Source organism: Ascaphus truei, chromosome 20 (genome assembly GCF_040206685.1).
Source record: "Ascaphus truei isolate aAscTru1 chromosome 20, aAscTru1.hap1, whole genome shotgun sequence".
Lineage (NCBI taxonomy): Eukaryota > Metazoa > Chordata > Amphibia > Anura > Ascaphidae > Ascaphus > Ascaphus truei.
Window position 1 is genome coordinate 32,485,948 of NC_134502.1, and position 18,527 is coordinate 32,504,474.

The window sequence follows — 18,527 nt, forward strand, 5'->3', positions numbered from 1 at the left end:
TAAACTCTAGTGTTGACCAATCTAGTTCTTTGAGCATTTCGCAGTGATGTGTGTTGTAGTTGCATTGGAGAACAAAACGGCAAATTGAATTGTAGAGGGTGTCAAGTTTGCTAAGGTGGGTTTGGGGTGCTGAGCTGTATACTATGTCCCCATAGTCGATAATTGGCATTAGCATCTGCTGTGCGATACGCTTTCTGACCAGCAGACTTAGGCCGCATCCATACTGTAGCCTCGCGTGCTGAGGCGCGCTCACGCTATGCCGCCCCAGCGTCAGCAGGAGCTTTTCCCTGGCCGACGAGACAGGGAGCGCACTTGGGGGGCGGGTGGCGGTATTCACGCGGCGCCGACGTCGAGTCAGTGCGCCTACGTGGCGCTGATGTCACCGTCACGGCGCCGGGGGGGCGTTCAACTCGCCTCGTCTTCTCATTGGCTGCTGTGGCGTCACGTGAGCGGACTCAGCGCTCAAAGTAAAATCTGAATGTCGGCTGAAAGTCAGCACGCTTCAGCACGCCTGCGGAAGCGTGCGCGAGCCCCTGCTAAAGACGCTCTCATTGCGGCTGCAGGGACTCACTGCCAAGCGTGAGCGCGCCTCAGTGCGCTGACCATGCCCGCGGCCTTAGGGAGGATTTGTTCCTGTAAAGTACCCCTAGTTTGGCATAGGTCTTGGTTGTCAGGGTATCAATGTGCATCCCGAATGTTAAGTGGGAGTCAAACCATAAGCCCAGGTATTTAACGCTAGTGACAGGGGTTAGGGTGGTGTTAGCGCTGGTTCTGATCCGGAGCTCAGTCACTGGAAGCTTTAACAATGTAGTCTGTGTCCCAAATCCCATTTTTACAGTCTCGTCGGTGTTTAAACACAGTTTGTTTTGGGAAATCCAATTTTCAAGTCTCCTTGTCAGATTTACATATGTGTTCGAGGTCGGAGAGGCTATGGCTGTGTGCACGTAGGATTGTGTCGTCTGCATACATGTGTATTGAGACTTCCTTACAAGCTGTAGGAAGATCATTGATGAACACTGAGAAGAGTAGGGGCCCCAGAACAGAGCCTTGCGGGACGCCACAGGTGATATCCAGGGGGTTGGAGTTAGAGCCTGAGATGGACACATGTTGGGATCTTCCTGATAGGTAGTAATGAAACCAGTTTAAAGCATGCTTCCCTATTCCAGAGCTCTGGGGTTTAGGGTGTTACACAGGCCAGGGAAGGGGTTACAGGGCTGAGCGCTCTCTCTCTTCTTGCAGACAACGATCATGGCCGTCGAGTTTGATGGCGGGGTGGTTATGGGAGCCGATTCCAGGACCACTACTGGGTATGTGCAGGAATAACAGAGGAGGCAACAGGGCAGGATGGAGGTGCAGTGACAGAGCTGTGTGTGTGTGTGTGTGTGTGTGTGTGTGTGTGTGTGTGTGTGTGTGTCATTACAGGAATAGCAGAGAGGGGTGCAGGGTGGAGGTGCAGTGACAGAGGTGTGTGTGTGTGTGTGTGTGTGTGTGTGTGTGTGTGTGTGTGTGTGTGTGTGTGTGTGTGTCAGTCAGTACAGGAATAGCAGAGAGGACTGCAGGGCAGGATGGGGGTGCAGTGACAGAGCTGTGTGTGTGTGGGGGGGGGGGAGGCGCAGGAATAGCAGAGAGGGCTGGATGGAGGTGCAGTGACAGAGCTGTGTGTGTGTGAGGGGGGGATCAGTACAGGAATAGCAGAGAGGGCTGCAGGGCAGGATGGAGGTGCAGTGACAGGTGTGTCTGTGTGTGTGTGTGTGTGTCAGTACAGGAATAGCAGAGAGGGCAGCAGGGCAGGATGGAGGTGCAGTGACAGAGCTGTGTGTGTGTGGGGGGGGGGGTCTGTACAGGAGTAGCAGAGAGGGCTGCAGGGCAGGATGGAGGTGCAGTGACAGCTGTGTGTGTGGGGGGGGGTCAGTACAGGAATAGCAGAGAGGGCTGCAGGGCAGGATGGAGGTGCAGTGACAGCTGTGTGTGTGTGAGGGGGGGGGTCAGTACAGGAATAGCAGAGAGGGCTGTGACAGTGTTGTCTTTTCTTGCCATCCTTCAGGTCCTACATTGCCAACAGGGTGACAGACAAACTGACTCCTGTCCACGACCGAATCTTCTGCTGTCGCTCTGGCTCTGCCGCCGACACCCAGGCAATCGCAGACGCTGTCACCTACCAGCTGGGCTTTCACAGGTGTGTGACCGTGACACAGACAGAAGGGAGCTATGAGTCTGCCCCCCCCCCCCCCCCGCAGGGTGACACAGTGACACAGACAGAAGGGAGCTATGAGCCTGTCCCTCCCCCCGCAGGGTGACTCAGACAGAAGGGAGCTATGAGTCTGTCTCTCCCCCCGCAGGGTGACACAGTGACACAGACAGAAGGGAGCTATGTGTCTGTCCCTCCCCCCGCAGGGTGACAGTGACACAGACAGAAGGGAGCTATGAGTCTGTCCCTCCCCCCGCAGGATGACACAGACAGAAGGGAGCTATGAGACTGTCCCTCCCCCGCAGGGTGACACAGTGACACAGACAGAAGGGAGCTATGAGTCTGTCCCTCCCCCCGCAGGGTGACACAGTGACACAGACAGAAGGGAGCTATGAGTCTGTCCCTCCCCCGCAGGGTGACACAGTGACACAGACAGAAGGGAGCTATGAGTCTGTCCCTCCCCCGCAGGGTGACACAGTGACACAGACAGAAGGGAGCTATGAGTCTGTCCCTCCCCCCGCAGGGTGACACAGTAACACAGACAGAAGGGAGCTATGAGTCTGTCCCTCCCCCGCGGGGTGACACAGTGACACAGACAGAAGGGAGCTATGAGCCTGCCCCTCCCCCCGCAGGGTGACACAGTGACACAGACAGAAGGGAGCTATGAGCCTGTCCCTCCCCCCGCAGGGTGACACAGTGACACAGACAGAAGGGAGCTGAGTCTGTCCCTCCCCCCGCAGGGTGACACAGTGACACAGACAGAAGGGAGCTATGAGCCTGTCCCTCCCCCCGCAGGGTGACACAGACAGAAGGGAGCTATGAGCCTGTCCCTCCCCCCGCAGGGTGACACAGTGACACAGACAGAAGGGAGCTATGAGCCTCCCCCTCCCCCCGCAGGGTGACACAGACAGAAGGGAGCTATGAGTCTGTCCCTCCCCCCGCAGGGTGACACAGTGACACAGACAGAAGGGAGCTATGAGCCTGTCCCTCCCCCCGCAGGGTGACACAGACAGAAGGGAGCTATGAGTCTGTCCCTCCCCCCGCAGGGTGAGACAGTGACACAGGCAGAAGGGAGCTATGAGCCTGTCCCTCCCCCCGCAGGGTGACACAGTGACACAGACAGAAGGGAGCTATGTGTCTGTCCCTCCCCCCGCAGGGTGACACAGTGACACAGACAGAAGGGAGCTATGAGTCTCTCCCACCCCCCGCAGGGTGACACAGTGACACAGACAGAAGGGAGCTATGTGTCTGTCCCTCCCCCCGCAGGGTGACACAGACAGAAGGGAGCTATGAGCCTGTCCCTCCCCCCGCAAGGTGACAAAGATAGAAGGGAGCTATGAGCCTGTCCCTCCCCCCGCAGGGTGACACAGACAGAAGGGAGCTATGAGTCTGTCCCTCCCCCCGCAGGGTGACACAGTGACACAGGCAGAAGGGAGCTATGTGTCTGTCCCTCCCCCCGCAGGGTGACACAGTGACACAGACAGAAGGGAGCTATGAGCCTGTCCCTCCCCCCGCAGGGTGACAGTGACACAGACAGAAGGGAGCTATGAGCCTGTCCCTCCCCCCGCAGGGTGACAGTGACACAGACAGAAGGGAGCTATGAGTCTGTCCCTCCCCCCGCAGGGTGACACAGTGACACAGACAGGAGGGAGCTATGAATCTGTCCCTCCCCCCGCAGGGTGACACAGTGACACAGACAGAAGGGAGCTATGAGCCTGTCCCTCCCCCCGCAGGGTGACAGTGACACAGACAGAAGGGAGCTATGAGCCTGTCCCTCCCCCCGCAGGGTGACACAGTGACACAGACAGAAGGGAGCTATGAGTCTGTCCCTCCCCCCGCAGGGTGACACAGTGACACAGACAGGAGGGAGCTATGAATCTGTCCCTCCCCCCGCAGGGTGACACAGACAGAAGGGAGCTATGAGCCTGTCTCTCCCCCCGCAGGGTGACACAGTGACACAGACAGAAGGGAGCTATGAGTCTGTCCCTCCCCCCGCAGGGTGACACAGACAGAAGGGAGCTATGAGTCTGTCCCTCCCCCCGCAGGGTGACACAGTGACACAGACAGGAGGGAGCTATGAATCTGTCCCTCCCCCCGCAGGGTGACACAGTGACACAGACAGAAGGGAGCTATGAGCCTGTCCCTCCCCCCGCAGGGTGACACAGTGACACAGACAGAAGGGAGCTATGTGCCTGTCCCTCCCCCCGCAGGGTGACACAGTGACACAGACAGAAGGGAGCTATGAATCTGTCCCTCCCCCCGCAGGGTGACACAGTGACACAGACAGAAGGGAGCTATGAGCCTGTCCCTCCCCCCGCAGGGTGACACAGTGACACAGACAGAAGGGAGCTATGTGCCTGTCCCTCCCCCCGCAGGGTGACACAGTGACACAGACAGGAGGGAGCTATGAATCTGTCCCTCCCCCCGCAGGGTGACACAGTGACACAGACAGAAGGGAGCTATGAGCCTGTCTCTCCCCCCGCAGGGTGACAGTGACACAGACAGAAGGGAGCTATGAGCCTGTCCCTCCCCCCGCAGGGTGACAGTGACACAGACAGAAGGGAGCTATGAGTCTGTCCCTCCCCCCGCAGGGTGACACGGTGACACAGACAGAGGGCGCTATGTGTCTGTCCCTTTCTCCCCGCAGCATTGAGCTGGACGAGGCTCCCCTTGTACACACGGCCGCGAGCCTCTTCAAGGAGATGTGTTACCGTTACCGGGAGGAACTAATGGCTGGAATTATTGTGGCCGGATGGGACAAGAGGAAGGGGGGACAGGTAAGGGGGGAAACTAATCAGTCTGCGCTTCCCCCTCGTCGTCCGGCCGCACCCCCTCTTCCTCGTCGTCCAACTGCTCCCCCTCGTCCAACCGCTCCCCCCCCCCCTCGTTCGGCCACTCCCCCCCCCTCGTCCGCCCGCCCCCCCCCCCCCGGCCGCTCCCCCCCCCTTCGCTCTCGCCTCCCCTTACCCCCCTCGCTCCTCTCTCTCGCCTCACCTCTTTGCCGTCTTCCCCCCCCCCCCCCCCCCGCACCCTCTGCAGGTGTATACGGTTCCCCTAGGAGGTATGATGGTTCACCAGCCGTTCTCTATCGGAGGATCCGGCAGTTCTTATATTTACGGCTTCGTCGATTCCGCCTACAAGACGGGCATGACCAAGGACGAGTGTATGAAATTCACAGCTAACGGTGAGAGGAGAGGGAGCTGAGTCTGTCCCTCCCCCCGCAGGGTGACACAGTGACACAGACAGAAGGGAGCTATGAGCCTGTCCCTCCCCCCGCAGGGTGACACAGTGACACAGACAGAAGGGAGCTATGAGACTGTCCCTCCCCCAGCAGGGTGACACAGTGACACAGACAGAAGGGAGCTATGAGCCTGTCCCTCCCCCCGCAGGGTGACACAGTGACACAGACAGAAGGGAGCTATGAGCCTGTCCCTCCCCCCGCAGGGTGACACAGTGACACAGACAGAAGGGAGCTATGAGCCTGTCCCTCCCCCCGCAGGGTGACACAGTGACACAGACAGAAGGGAGCTATGAGCCTGTCCCTCCCCCCGCGAGCTATGAGCCTGTCCCTCCCCCCGCAGGGTGACACAGTGACACAGACAGAAGGGAGCTATGAGCCTGTCCCTCCCCCCGCAGGGTGACACAGTGACACAGACAGAAGGGAGCTATGAGCCTGTCCCTCCCCCCGCGAGCTATGAGCCTGTCCCTCCCCCCGCAGGGTGACACAGTGACACAGACAGAAGGGAGCTGAGCCTGTCCCTCCCCCCGCAGGGTGACACAGTGACACAGACAGAAGGGAGCTATGAGCCTGTCCCTCCCCCCGCAGGGTGACACAGTGACACAGACAGAAGGGAGCTGAGCCTGTCCCTCCCCCCGCAGGGTGACACAGTGACACAGACAGAAGGGAGCTATGAGACTGTCCCTCCCCCCGCAGGGTGACACAGTGACACAGACAGAAGGGAGCTATGAGCCTGTCCCTCCCCCCGCAAGGTGACACAGTGACACAGACAGAAGGGAGCTATGAGTCTGTCCCTCCCCCGCAGGGTGACACAGTGACACAGACAGAAGGGAGCTATGAGCCTGCCCCTCCCCCCGCAGGGTGACACAGAAGGTTATAGGGTATTTATAGGGTCTCTCTGTGCAGCGATCGCCTTGGCCATGGAACGGGACGGATCCAGTGGAGGAGTAATCCGCCTCGCCGCTATCACTGAGGGAGGCGTGGAGCGACAGGTGATACTTGGGAGCCAGCTTCCGCAATTTCCTGTAGCGTGAAGACCCCAAACCTGCTCTCCCCCTCCCCCCCCCCCTTCCTCGTTACTCTGTTTATATACAATGGAATAAAGGCTAATACGTACGTGTGTCTCTGTCTGTCTGTCGGGGCGAGATACAAGTTGGAAATATTAAGTACCCGGGAGGTTAAAATGGAGGTCACGCCAGAGCCGTGTACAGGTTACCACGGCAACCAGAGACGCGTTGAATGAAGTCGTGCTCTTTTTTTTTGGTTTGTTTTTTTATTTTTAACATTTACGAGTTAAAGTATCAAAGACGCACGCTCGCAACAGATAAAATAAGTTCCCACGAGGTCTGAGAGCGCGGCAAAAGTATATGGGGGCGACTGTTTTTGAACCCCCCCTATCCAAATGTTGCCGCCGTAGGCCTAATGGGAGATCCGCTACTTGTCTAATCGCTGCGGTGACATATCTATTTCTTTGTCCTGAATTCATCATTTCTTATATTTAATATAGCCCTCCATCGTAGTGGTGACCTGTGTGTGACCTCTCTTTGGGATATCTCAAGAATGTGACGGTTATCTTTGAGGCTGCCAGCCCGTGTTCTGGCGATCGTCCACAGCCTTGTAAATGACACACATTTCACATTTACTGGGCCATCAGCGATACCCCCTCACCCCAATCAAGCTCTTTGTAACCCTTGAAGAACCAGATGGATTAACGTTCCTGGTATTCCCCGCCATTTTCATTACAGGAATTGTTGAGGGGGATAAGTGAGGGTCTCACAAATTACCTACACCCTCAACACCCCCCCAGTATCTGCCAAAGGACATAACTGGACATCGCCCAGTAAGTATGGTCGGGGATAAAGCAGTAGACGTCCATGAAACGCCAATCTCCAAAGTCGCCAGCCAGCCAGCCCTACATTAGCAGGTCCGGGTCTATAAGATAAATGGACAATGTATTGTTATTACGGAACCACCCAGGGTTTCGGGCCGCCTCCCGAGACAGCAAGGGTTGACGTGGGAACACTCTAGAAACGATATCCATAGATATATATATATAATATTATATATATATATAATATTATATATATATATATATATATATATATGGCAATTCATTTTGTGTAGAAGGAGAATGCAGTAAGAGTTTGAAGGGATTGTGGGTTGAGAGAATGTCCCCCACCTCCCCGTCCCTAAAACATTGGGTGAGATCGCTACAGGAGTTCCTTCCCGGGTCTGTAAACCCCACGAGTGACACGGGGGGCTTCCTGGTGGTCCCGCATGGCGTGGGAGCCATTTTGTATCCGTTGGAGGGCCCCCGAAAGATGGCAAATTCACTAGCAGGTATCTCGGGAGCCAAGGGGTCCCACAGAACTGAGAATAACCCGGTTTGGAGGCCGGGACCCCCAGCTTCTCGCCAACAAACAAAAAAAGGCGTTGAGTTAAAGAAAACGAGAAGAGGGCGTTAAAATGTCCAAATGTAGATTGTGGTGTTGAGAATGCATTTGTAGTCTGGGTGGGTCTGGCTTGTCCTCCTGTGTAGGGGGTCAGTGGTACAGGTACTGTTGTAATTGTAACACACACACACACTCCCTGCAGTACTGCGAGTCACCACTAGATGTCACTCAGGGAACACAGTTGGTGTCTCTTTAACGAGGGTCATGAGGTGAAGTCGTTACACGCGTCGTCATCTTCCCTCGTTGGCCATGTACAACCTTGTACGGGCGTTAACGAGGCTCAGAAGACGGAGTTATTAGCGTTTCTTGTTAACAAGGTTGGAGTCGTTAGTGAGGCTCCTTAACGAGGTTCAGAAGTTGGAGTCGTTAGTGAGGCTTCTTAACGAGGTTCAGAAGTTGGAGTCGTTAGTGAGACTAATTAATGAGGTTAGAGTCATGAGTGAGGCTCCTTAATGAGGTTGAGTTTTAAGTTGTTAATGAGGCTCATTAACGAGGTTCAAAAGATGGAGTCATTAGCGAGGCACCTTAACAAGGTACAGGAGTTGGGGTCGTTAGTGAGGCTCCATAACGAGGTTCAGAGGTTGGAGTCGTTAGTGAGGCTCCTTAACGAGGTTCAGAAGTTGGAGTCAGTGAGACTAATTAATGAGGTTAGAGACATGAGTGAGGCTCCTTAACAAGGTTCAGAAGTTAAAGTCGTTAGTGAGGCTCCATAATGATGATACGAAGTTAGACGTTAGTGAGGCTCCATAACGAGGATACGAAGTTAGACGTTAGTGAGGCTCCTTAACGAGGTTCAGAAGTGGAATTCGTTAGTGAGACTCCTTAGCGAGGATCAGAAGACTGAGTCATTAGTGAGACTCCTTAACGAGGTCCAGAGATTAGCGTCGTTAGTGAGGCTCCTTAATTAGGTTCAGAGGTTGGAGTCGTTAGTGAGGCTCCTTAACGAGGCTCAGAAGTTGGGGTCGTTAGTGAGGCTCCTTAATGAGGTTCAGAGGTTAGAGTTGTTAGTGAGGCTCCTTACTGAGGTTCAGAAGTTGGAGTCGTTAGCGAGCATCCTTAACGAGGGTCAGAGGTTGGAGTCGTTAGTGAGGCTCCTTAACGAGGTTCAGAAGTTGGAGTCAGTGAGACTAATTAATGAGGTTAGAGACATGAGTGAGGCTCCTTAACAAGGTTCAGAAGTTAAAGTCGTTAGTGAGGCTCCATAATGATGATACGAAGTTAGACGTTAGTGAGGCTCCATAACGAGGATACGAAGTTAGACGTTAGTGAGGCTCCTTAACGAGGTTCAGAAGTGGAATTCGTTAGTGAGACTCCTTAGCGAGGATCAGAAGACTGAGTCATTAGTGAGACTCCTTAACGAGGTCCAGAGATTAGCGTCGTTAGTGAGGCTCCTTAATTAGGTTCAGAGGTTGGAGTCGTTAGTGAGGCTCCTTAACGAGGCTCAGAAGTTGGGGTCGTTAGTGAGGCTCCTTAATGAGGTTCAGAGGTTAGAGTTGTTAGTGAGGCTCCTTACTGAGGTTCAGAAGTTGGAGTCGTTAGCGAGCATCCTTAACGAGGGTCAGAGGTTGGAGTCATTAGTGAGGCTCCTTAATGAGGTTCAGAGTTTTAAGTTGTTAATGAGGCTCATTAACGAGGTTCAAAAGATGGAGTCATTAGCGAGTAACCTTAACAAGGTACAGGAGTTGGGGTCGTTAGTGAGGCTCCATAACGAGGTTCAGAGGTTGGAGTCGTTAGTGAGGCTCCTTAATGAGGTACAGAAGTTGGAGTCGTTAGTGAGGCTCCTTAATAAGGTTCAGAAGTTGGAGTCGTTAGTGAGGCTCCTTAACGAGGTTCAGAGGTTGGAGTCGTTAGTGAGTCTCTTTAACGAGGGTCAGAGGTTGGAGTCATTAGTGAGGCTCCTTAATGAGGTCCACAGGTTAGAGTCGTTAGTGAGGCTCCTTAACGAGGATCAGAAGTTGGAGTCGTTAGTGAGGCTTGCCACGTACGACACCCCTGTGAGCATGTAACCTATATATGGGACAAGGGTTAATACTCCGCTCGCATGCGGTCACACTTCCCACCTCTGCAAAGTTCCTCAAATGAGTTAACACCCCCCCATAAATCTGTCCCAATATACCACCGCCACGAACACACAAGTGAGCACGTGACTTAGAACGGGTGAACAAGGGTTAACTTAGATGTGCAACCAGGGTTAATACACACGGATACTCTAACCAACTCACCTTTCTCCTCTGCAAAGGTACCTCCAATGAGTTAATATTAACCCCTTACTCAAAGGAAAATCTATCCACTTCCACCACCAGGGGTATGCAAATAAAATGTCAAATTAATATTTGCCAGGGTCTATGGTCCCTGTTTATTATAGAAAGAACTAAGCCCTTTAACACACAAAAATCTGTTGTAGCAAAATGTGTCCGAAAACGTAAATACTCTCCCTAGAGCGTGCATCAGTTCATTCAGAGCCCAAAGCATCACTTATTAAATGTTTTAATATATATATAAAAATACAGTGCTCAGGTTACAGAAAAAGGATTACAAGAAACATACAGTAACGATAAATGCAGAACAGTTTCTTAAAATAAAAGGATATAACATAGAAGAAACCCCTATACATTACCAAACGCCAGAGATTTTCCCCAGAGAGGTCACTGGCGCAGAATATGAGATCTACAGTATGTGTTTTATCCAAAAAAATTCCTCTGGTAGGATCTAATTTAGAGTCGTTAGCAGTACTCCTTAATGAGGTTCAGAAGTTGGGGTCGTTAGCATCAGTCCTTAACGAGGTTCAGAAGTTGGAGTCGTTAGTGAGGCTCCTTAATGAAGTTCAGAAGTTGGAGTCGTTAGTGAGGCTCCTTAATGAGGTTCAGAAGTTGGGGTCGTTAGCATCAGTCCTTAACGAGGTTCAGAAGTTGGGAGTCGTTAGCGAGGCTCCTTAATGAGGTTCAGAAGTTGGGGTTGTAAGCGAGGCTCCTTAACGAGGTTCAGAAGACGGAGTTATTAGCGTGGCTTGTTAGCGAGGTTCAGAAGGTTTAGTCGTTAGCATTGCTCACTAACGAGGTTCAGAGGTTGGAGTCGTTATTTTCACTAGTGAGCGAAGCTCATTATCATCCCTCGTTAGCGAGTCTCAGAAGGTGGAGTAGTTGGCGCTCATGGTTGAGTCCATCTCATGGCGGAAGGACACGCCGGCTTTCCCGCTGAAGTAGGCCCGGTTCTGCGGAGCGTCAGTATCACTGCTCACTGAGAGGGATGTCTGGAGGGTGGGCTTCTCCGCCGGGGAGGGCGGCAGGGGGGGTTCTGACAGAGAGAGAGAGAGTGGGGAGTGTGAAGAGAGAGAGTGGGGGTGTGAGAGAGGAGAGAGTGAGAGAAGGGGAGAGGGTGAGAGAGATAGAGAGAGAGGGTGTGAGAGAGGAATGGAGAGCAGGCTTCTCCCCCGGGGAGGGCAGAAGGGGGGGCGCTGACAGAGAGGGAGAGAGGGGAGAGTGTGAGAAAGAAGGGGTGAAAGAGAGAGGGGTGTGTGAGAGAGAGGGGGGCATGTGAGAGAGGAGGGAGTGAGAGAGGGGGAGTGTGAGAGAGAAGGGGTGAAAGAGAGAGGGGTGTGTGAGAGAGAGAGAGCGCGCGAGAGAGAGAGAGAGAGAGAGAGAGAGAGAGGGGAGTGTGAGGGAGTAGAGGGAAACCTGAGATATATAGAGAGAGAGGAGGGAGTGTGAGAGAGAACGGGAGAGAGAGAGGGGGGAGTGTGAGAGAGAGGGGAGTGTGATATAGAAGAGGGGAGGGTGAGAGAGAGGGGGCATGTGAGAGAGGAGGGAGTGTGAGAGAAGGGGTGAAAGAGAGAGGGGTGTGTGAGAGAGAGCGCGAGAGAGAGAGAGAGAGAGGGGAGTGTGAGGGAGAAGAGGGAAACCTGAGATATATATAGAGAGAGAGAGGAGGGAGTGTGAGAGAGAACGGGAGAGAGAGAGAGGGGGTGGGAGTGTGAGAGAGAGGGGAGTGTGATATAGAAGAGGGGAGGGTGAGAGAGAGAGGAGGGAGTGTGAGAGAGAGGGGAGGCATGTGAGAGAAGAGGGGGAGGGTGAGAGGGTAATGGAGAGCAGACATCTCCCCGGGGAGGGTGGCAGGGGGTACGCTGACAGAGAGAGAGGGGGGGAGTGTGAGAGAGCCCCTCGTGTGAGAGCTGTCACACACTGTGCACTTACTCACCCTCCTCACTCTGCTTCCTCTTCCTCTCTTTCCTCCTCCCGTACCAGGGGAAACACTGCAGAGACTTCACCCCCATCCTGTAAGAGAGAAGAGAGAGGGGGGAAGAGAGAAGAGGGGGCAGGGGGGTGGGGGTGGGGAGAGAGAGAGACCTGGTCACTGGAATACAGAGTAAGCTGGCGCCATGCGAATAGAGATTATATATATATATATATATATATATAGCAAATGGAAATATTCCTGTATGCTCATCTGCATGTCTTATACAGGTCTGCAACCCCGCCTTTCACCATTATCCCCCAGCACACAGCACTTCCACTGCAGCAAGGGATTCTGGGAAATGACATGCAGCCCCGCCTTTCCCCATTATCCCCCAGCACACAGCACTTCCACTGCAGCAAGGGATTCTGGGAAATGACATGCAGCCCTGCCTTTCACCATTATCCCCCAGCACACAGCACTTCCACTGCAGCAAGGGATTCTGGGAAATGACATGCAGCCCCGCCTTTCACCATTATCCCCCAGCACACAGCACTTCCACTGCAGCAAGGGATTCTGGGAAATTACATGCAGCCCCGCCTTTCACCATTATCACCCAGCATACAGCACTTCCACTGCAGCAAGGGATTCTGGGAAGTGACATGCAGCCCTGCCTTTCACCATTATCCCCCAGCACACAGCACTTCCACTGCAGCAAGGGATTCTGGGACATGACATGCAGCCCCGCCTTTCACCATTATCCCCCAGCACACAGCACTTCCACTGCAGCAAGGGATTCTGGGAAATGACATGCAGCCCCGCCTTTCACCATTATCCCCCCGCACACAGCAGTTCCACTGCAGCAAGGGATTCTGGGAAATGACATGCAGCCCTGCCTTTCACCATTATCCCCCAGCACACAGCAGTTCCACTGCAGCAAGGGATTCTGGGACATGACATGCAGCCCCGCCTTTCACCATTATCCCCCCGCACACAGCACTTCCACTGCAGCAAGGGATTCTGGGAAATGACATGCAGCCCCGCCTTTCACCATTATCACCCAGCACACAGCACTTCCACTGCAGCAAGGGATTCTGGGACTTAACTAAGTATATATATATATATATATATCTATGTAAGAAATTGTCTTTTTCTAAAGAGCAGTTTAAGCGTATGAATGAAGGACGCTTGTAGAACTGATGCCCTATAGAAGATACGCTGCGCTCTAACACTGGGGGGGGGGGGGGGGGGAGGGACGGTCCTTTCTGTGGCTCTCCTGCATTCATTACATGTGAAATCTCTCCTAATAACAAGTATTGACACAGCCGGTCACACTAAGGCCTGCTTAACCCTGAGTAATTATTAACCGGTGCCGGTCCTAGCTGGGATCAACGCGCTGCCGTGTAACCAATGCAGGGATGCGCAATTAACCATTTCAGCACAAGGAGCTTTAAGCGCCTTATATGTTCAGAAGGCGTTCACATGACGTCCGCACTGCATGTAAAAAACACGTTAGGATATTATAACACGTAAAGTTAAGATGGCTGACTGGGTGCTTCTATTTGGATACAAAGTCAGCAGTGGGGCTTAGGCGTGCGCTTATGGCGACAGCGACGTCGCGTCCAAACAAATGCATTGCCGCCGCCGCGTCGCGCTTACAGTAAGCGCGACGCGACGGAGCGACGGCTTGGCCGCGATCGCTGGAAGTCATTTCTTTGATTTTTCACGTCGCCGGCGCTGTGAGCGCAGCTTTAGAAAACAGGAGGCCGGGAGACCGGGAGGGAGATAACGAAGAGAAAGACGGGGTTAATACCGGGAGGCGATAACTGCAGAAAGATAACGATTCTTAAGCGTATCATAATCTATTTGAAACGTCGTCAGCGCCATTCTGACGCATTCTGTATGCAATTAACAGTGTTGATCAAAAAGAAGATCTTGATCAGAAAGGCACCCCCCTCCATAGACAGCACTCAAATCGTATGTGGTATATTGGTGGGCACAATAGAAGGTCCTGCAGAATTGCTGCATGAACTGGTAAGTATTGTCAGAATCACCGCAGAAGTCAAAAACAATCAAATTTTATTACGTCTATATCGACCTTTAAAGACACAGATGCCATATTAAAAATCCCCAGTATTGTTGTGGCTGATATGAATAGTTGGGATAATAAGGTAAGTATGGTTGACCGGTCTATACAACTATTCGTATCTTAACATCCAGACAAAAACGTAAGTTTACAATGAAACAAATCTACAGAGATCGGCTAATGGTGTATCTAGGAACAATGGTAGTGCCATAAATAACTGCCCCTATATAAGTTGGCTAGAGTATAGAGGGGTAGAAATAATCAACATGCAAAGGAGAGACTCTTTAAATATCAATATTACTATCTTGAAAAACCCCTTGGAAAAGGGTGTTTCTACCTCTAATTAACTCTCGTGTGTGTATGCTGAAGAAAGATACACTGCATGTAAGTAGGGATTGTTACAATTGGCCGCGTATATGCATAGTATTGTAGCTCAGTCTTACATGTTATAGCAGAATCTGCGTTGTAACGATACACATGTCGCAGTAGTATTCTCACAGATATGTATTACAAACAGCAGTTTGGTTGGTGGTGTGCAAGATAATATACCACCTCTACTTAACTCTATGTATTAGCATAGGTGACATTACCACTATATACAGTGTTTGTGATAGTAGTGATGTCAACGCAGTGTATTAAAACCTTCTATGTCACAACCATGTCCCTTCTTGTAACGAATGACATTCGGTAATAGACTGGATCAAAATGCCGCTACACGATACAAGCCTGCTCATCTGATGCGATCGGATGCTGCCACTTCGAGTGACGTCACAGCCGTGACGCCCTACGTTCCCGACGCACGTTTCACGTGTTCACCACGCTTCATCAGGGGTAGGATCACTACTATCACAAACACTACATATAGTGGTAATGTCACCTACGCTAATACATAGAGTTAAGTAGAGGTGGTATATTATCTTGCACACCGCCAACCAAACTGCTGTTTGTAATACATATCTGTGAGAATACTACTGCGACATGTGTATCGTTACAACGCAGATTCTGCTATAACATGTAAGACTGAGCTACAATACTATGCATATACGCTGCCAATTGCAACAATCCCTACTTACATGCAGTGTATCTTTCTTCAGCATACACACACGAGAGTTAATTAGAGGTAGAAACAACCTTTTCCAAGGGGTTTTTCAAGATAGTAATATTGATATTTAAAGAGTCTCTCCTTTGCATGTTGATTATTTCTACCCCTCTATACTCTAGCCAACTTATATAGGGGCAGTTATTTATGGCACTACCATTGTTCCTAGATACACCATTAGCCGATCTCTGTAGATTTGTTTCATTGTAAACTTACGTTTTTGTCTGGATGTTAAGATACGAATAGTTGTATAGACCGGTCAACCATACTTACCTTATTATCCCAACTATTCATATCAGCCACAACAATACTGGGGATTTTTAATATGGCATCTGTGTCTTTAAAGGTCGATATAGACGTAATAAAATTTGATTGTTTTTGACTTCTGCGGTGATTCTGACAATACTTACCAGGTCATGCAGCAATTCTGCAGGACCTTCCATTGTGCCCACCAATATACCACATACGATTTGAGTGCTGTCTATGGAGGGTGCCTTTCTGATCAAGATCTTCTTTTTGATCAACACTGTTAATATCATATATTAACCCTTCCAGCACCAGTCTTTCATTTCCATTTGAGAAACATACATTTGGTGATTGCGGTCTCAATTACATATTTAGTGTCATTCTGTATGCAAGTAATTATTTGCACAATAAACGTTTTGTTCTTGTGCACAGCGACGAGAATGCGGGATTCTGTTACGCTGGAGTAAATCTATAGAAAAGACGTAATTAAGGAGATTTAACATCACACACACACACACACATACATACATACATACATACATACATACATACATACATACATACATACATTCATACATATATATATATATACACATACAGGAGGGCCCCGGGCATGGGGCGGCTTCCGTTCTAAGGTCCCACCCCAAAGCGAAAATCGGCGGAAGCAGAACTGGCGATTTTCGGTGTGTGTGCATGTGCAAACCGGCAATTCCCCCTTCTGCGCATGCGCAACCTCCGTTCGGTGCGTGCAACCTCCGTTCTTCGCATGCGTGACCTCTGACTTCCCTTGTTCTGCGCGTGCGCATCCTCCGTTCGGCGCGTGCGCAACCTCCGTTCTGCGCATGCGCGCCCTCGGCAACCAACCGTTCTGCGCATGCGTGACCTCTGACTTCCCTTGTTCTGCGCGCGCGCAACCTCTGTTCGTTCGTAGCGCGTGCAGCCTCCGTTCGTAGCGCGCGCAAACCGCCCGTTCTGCGCATGCGCGCTCTCGGATCGCCAAAAAGCGTGGCGCCGAGTACATACATACCTACACATACACATGCAGCGGGATTAATACCCACCGGACCAGGGACTGTCTGATGAGCATCAACCAAACAAAGCGTGAAAATACTTTGTATCGCGGCCTGTTACTGAAGTGTGACCAGGATCTTTCTGACATGATACATTAAGGAGCGCCTATATATTGCAATATATACTGTACCAGCCTCCCTCCCGTGGGACTCTGACTGATACATTCTCACGATGCGGTATTCCGGCGTATTTAAGATCCCAGCATTCTATTCTATAGGTGTATTTTGTTCTACATACTATATGTAACCCCTGTGACTTGATTTCTCTGACCGGCCGTGACATGTTAGGGCTCCGGGGGTCCCCCTGTTATGTTGGGGTGCCCTGCCGGGCGCAGCCTGTGCCTGTGCGGTGTGCAGTCGCTGAACGTGTGCATTCGAGCGCTGGAATTGGGGCTCCCGTCGCCGTTATTTCTGGGGTGGGATTATTTGAGGGGTGGGAGTATTTGAGGGGTGGGATTATTTGTGGGGTGGAATTATTTGAGGGGTTGGATTATTTGAGGGGTGGGATTATTTGAGGGGTGGGATTATTTGAGGGGTGGGATTATTTGAGGGGTGGGATAATTTGAGGGGGTGGGATTATTTGAGGGGTGGGATTATTTGAGGGGTGGGATTATTTGAGGGGTGGGATTATTTGAGGGGTGGGATTATTTGAGGGGTGGGATTATTTGAGGGTGGGATTATTTGAGGGTGGGATTATTTGAGTGGTGGGATTATTTGAGGGGTGGGATTATTTGAGGGGTGGGACTATTTGAGAGGTGGGATTATTTGAGGGGTGGGATTATTTGAGGGGTGGGATTATTTGAGGGTGGGATTATTTGAGTGGTGGGATTATTTGAGGGGTGGGATTATTTGAGGGGGTGGGATTATTTGAGGGGTGGGATTATTTGAGGGGTGGGATTATTTGAGGGGTGGGATTATTTCAGGGGCCGCACAGGCTTTTTGTTGTTTTTAAGATGTGGGTTATTTAATATTGTTTATTTCGGTTCGGTGTCTTGTGTGGGGGGCTTTCCTGTCTCCACGTGTTCCCACGTCCCCTTCCCCTAGCACCGCCAGCAGCATCATTCCCCTACATTTCCGTCTCTCTGAGTGTGTGTATATATATTTGTGTGTGTATACGGGGGAGCCTCACATAACACATATGCAGTATGTATATACGTATGTATTTTTATATATATATATATATATATATATATATATATATATATGTGTGTGTGTGTGTGTATACGGGGGAGCCTCACATAACACATATGCAGTATGTATATACGTATGTATTTTTATTTATATATATATATATATATATATATATATATATGTGTGTGTGTGTGTGTATATGGGGGAGCCTCTTGCTGTAACACGTATCTGCAGTAAGTATATACGTATGTGTATATATATGTATGTGTGTATACGGCCTCTTGCTGTAACACATCTGCAGTAAGTATATACGTATGTATATATGTGTGTGTGTATAGGGGGGAGCCTCTTGCTGTAACACGTAGCATTAGAAACTGGACTGTACAGCTCTGCATATCTCACATACCTGTCATACTTCCAACCCCAGCACTGCCTGCTCATATACAGATGTATATATTTATATACACACATATACCGGGGGGGAGGAGAGAGAGAGAGAGAGAGAGAGAAGGAGAGAGGGAGAGGGAGGGGGAGAGGGAGAGGGAGAGGGAGAGGGAGAGAGAGCGAGAGGAGAGAGCGAGAGGAGAGAGCGAGAGAGAGAGAAGATATATATATATACACCCCCCCCATATTCTTTACCCTAAAACGCCAGCCTATAGATAGCCTATAGATAGCCTATAGATAGCCTATAGATAGCATTGGTCACTTCACCTCCCTGAGACCAGATGACCACTTTAAGGCCGGGACCCCCTCCCCTTATACGGCAAACAGAAGGGATCTTTATATAGGAGACGCTGCTGTTTTCCCACCTGGTCCCACCCTGTGTCAGTCCCACAATCTTCCCAT

The 18,527-nt window shown here is 51.2% G+C and overlaps 2 protein-coding genes across 2 annotated transcripts in view; one reads left to right on the plus strand and one right to left on the minus strand.

Moving 5' to 3' along the window:
- The window catches only part of PSMB6 (proteasome 20S subunit beta 6), a 12,489-nt gene extending 5,947 nt beyond the window's left edge, over window positions 1-6,542 (plus strand). Inside the window, exons 2-6 of the mRNA XM_075577686.1 lie at window positions 1,240-1,307; window positions 2,045-2,176; window positions 4,836-4,965; window positions 5,228-5,372; window positions 6,333-6,542. Of these exons, the coding sequence (XP_075433801.1) occupies window positions 1,240-1,307; window positions 2,045-2,176; window positions 4,836-4,965; window positions 5,228-5,372; window positions 6,333-6,460 (603 nt within the window). The 3' untranslated portion in view covers window positions 6,461-6,542. The remainder of the gene's footprint in view (window positions 1-1,239; window positions 1,308-2,044; window positions 2,177-4,835; window positions 4,966-5,227; window positions 5,373-6,332) is intronic.
- Window positions 6,543-10,348: 3,806 nt separating this feature from the next.
- Window positions 10,349-18,110, minus strand: C20H17orf114 (chromosome 20 C17orf114 homolog). Its single transcript, XM_075577687.1, has 3 exons — window positions 18,088-18,110; window positions 12,074-12,150; window positions 10,349-11,173 (listed from the first exon to the last, which is right to left on the minus strand). Exons 2-3 carry the CDS (start codon window positions 12,147-12,149, stop codon window positions 11,004-11,006), a joined length of 246 nt encoding a protein of 81 aa, XP_075433802.1. The 5' UTR covers window position 12,150; window positions 18,088-18,110; the 3' UTR covers window positions 10,349-11,003.
- Between the last annotated feature and the right edge of the window lie 417 nt (window positions 18,111-18,527).

What these genes read in the sequence shown, in the direction of transcription:
- C20H17orf114 (XM_075577687.1), bottom strand. Translation starts at nt 12,149, where the DNA reads ATGGGGGTGAAGTCTCTGCAGTGTTTCCCCTGGTACGGGAGGAGGAAA. An exon ending in GAGGAAGCAGAGTGAGGAGG is followed by an intron (nt 11,174 to 12,073) that starts GTGAGTAAGTGC and finishes TCTCTCTGTCAG; the next exon opens with AACCCCCCCTGCCGCCCTCC.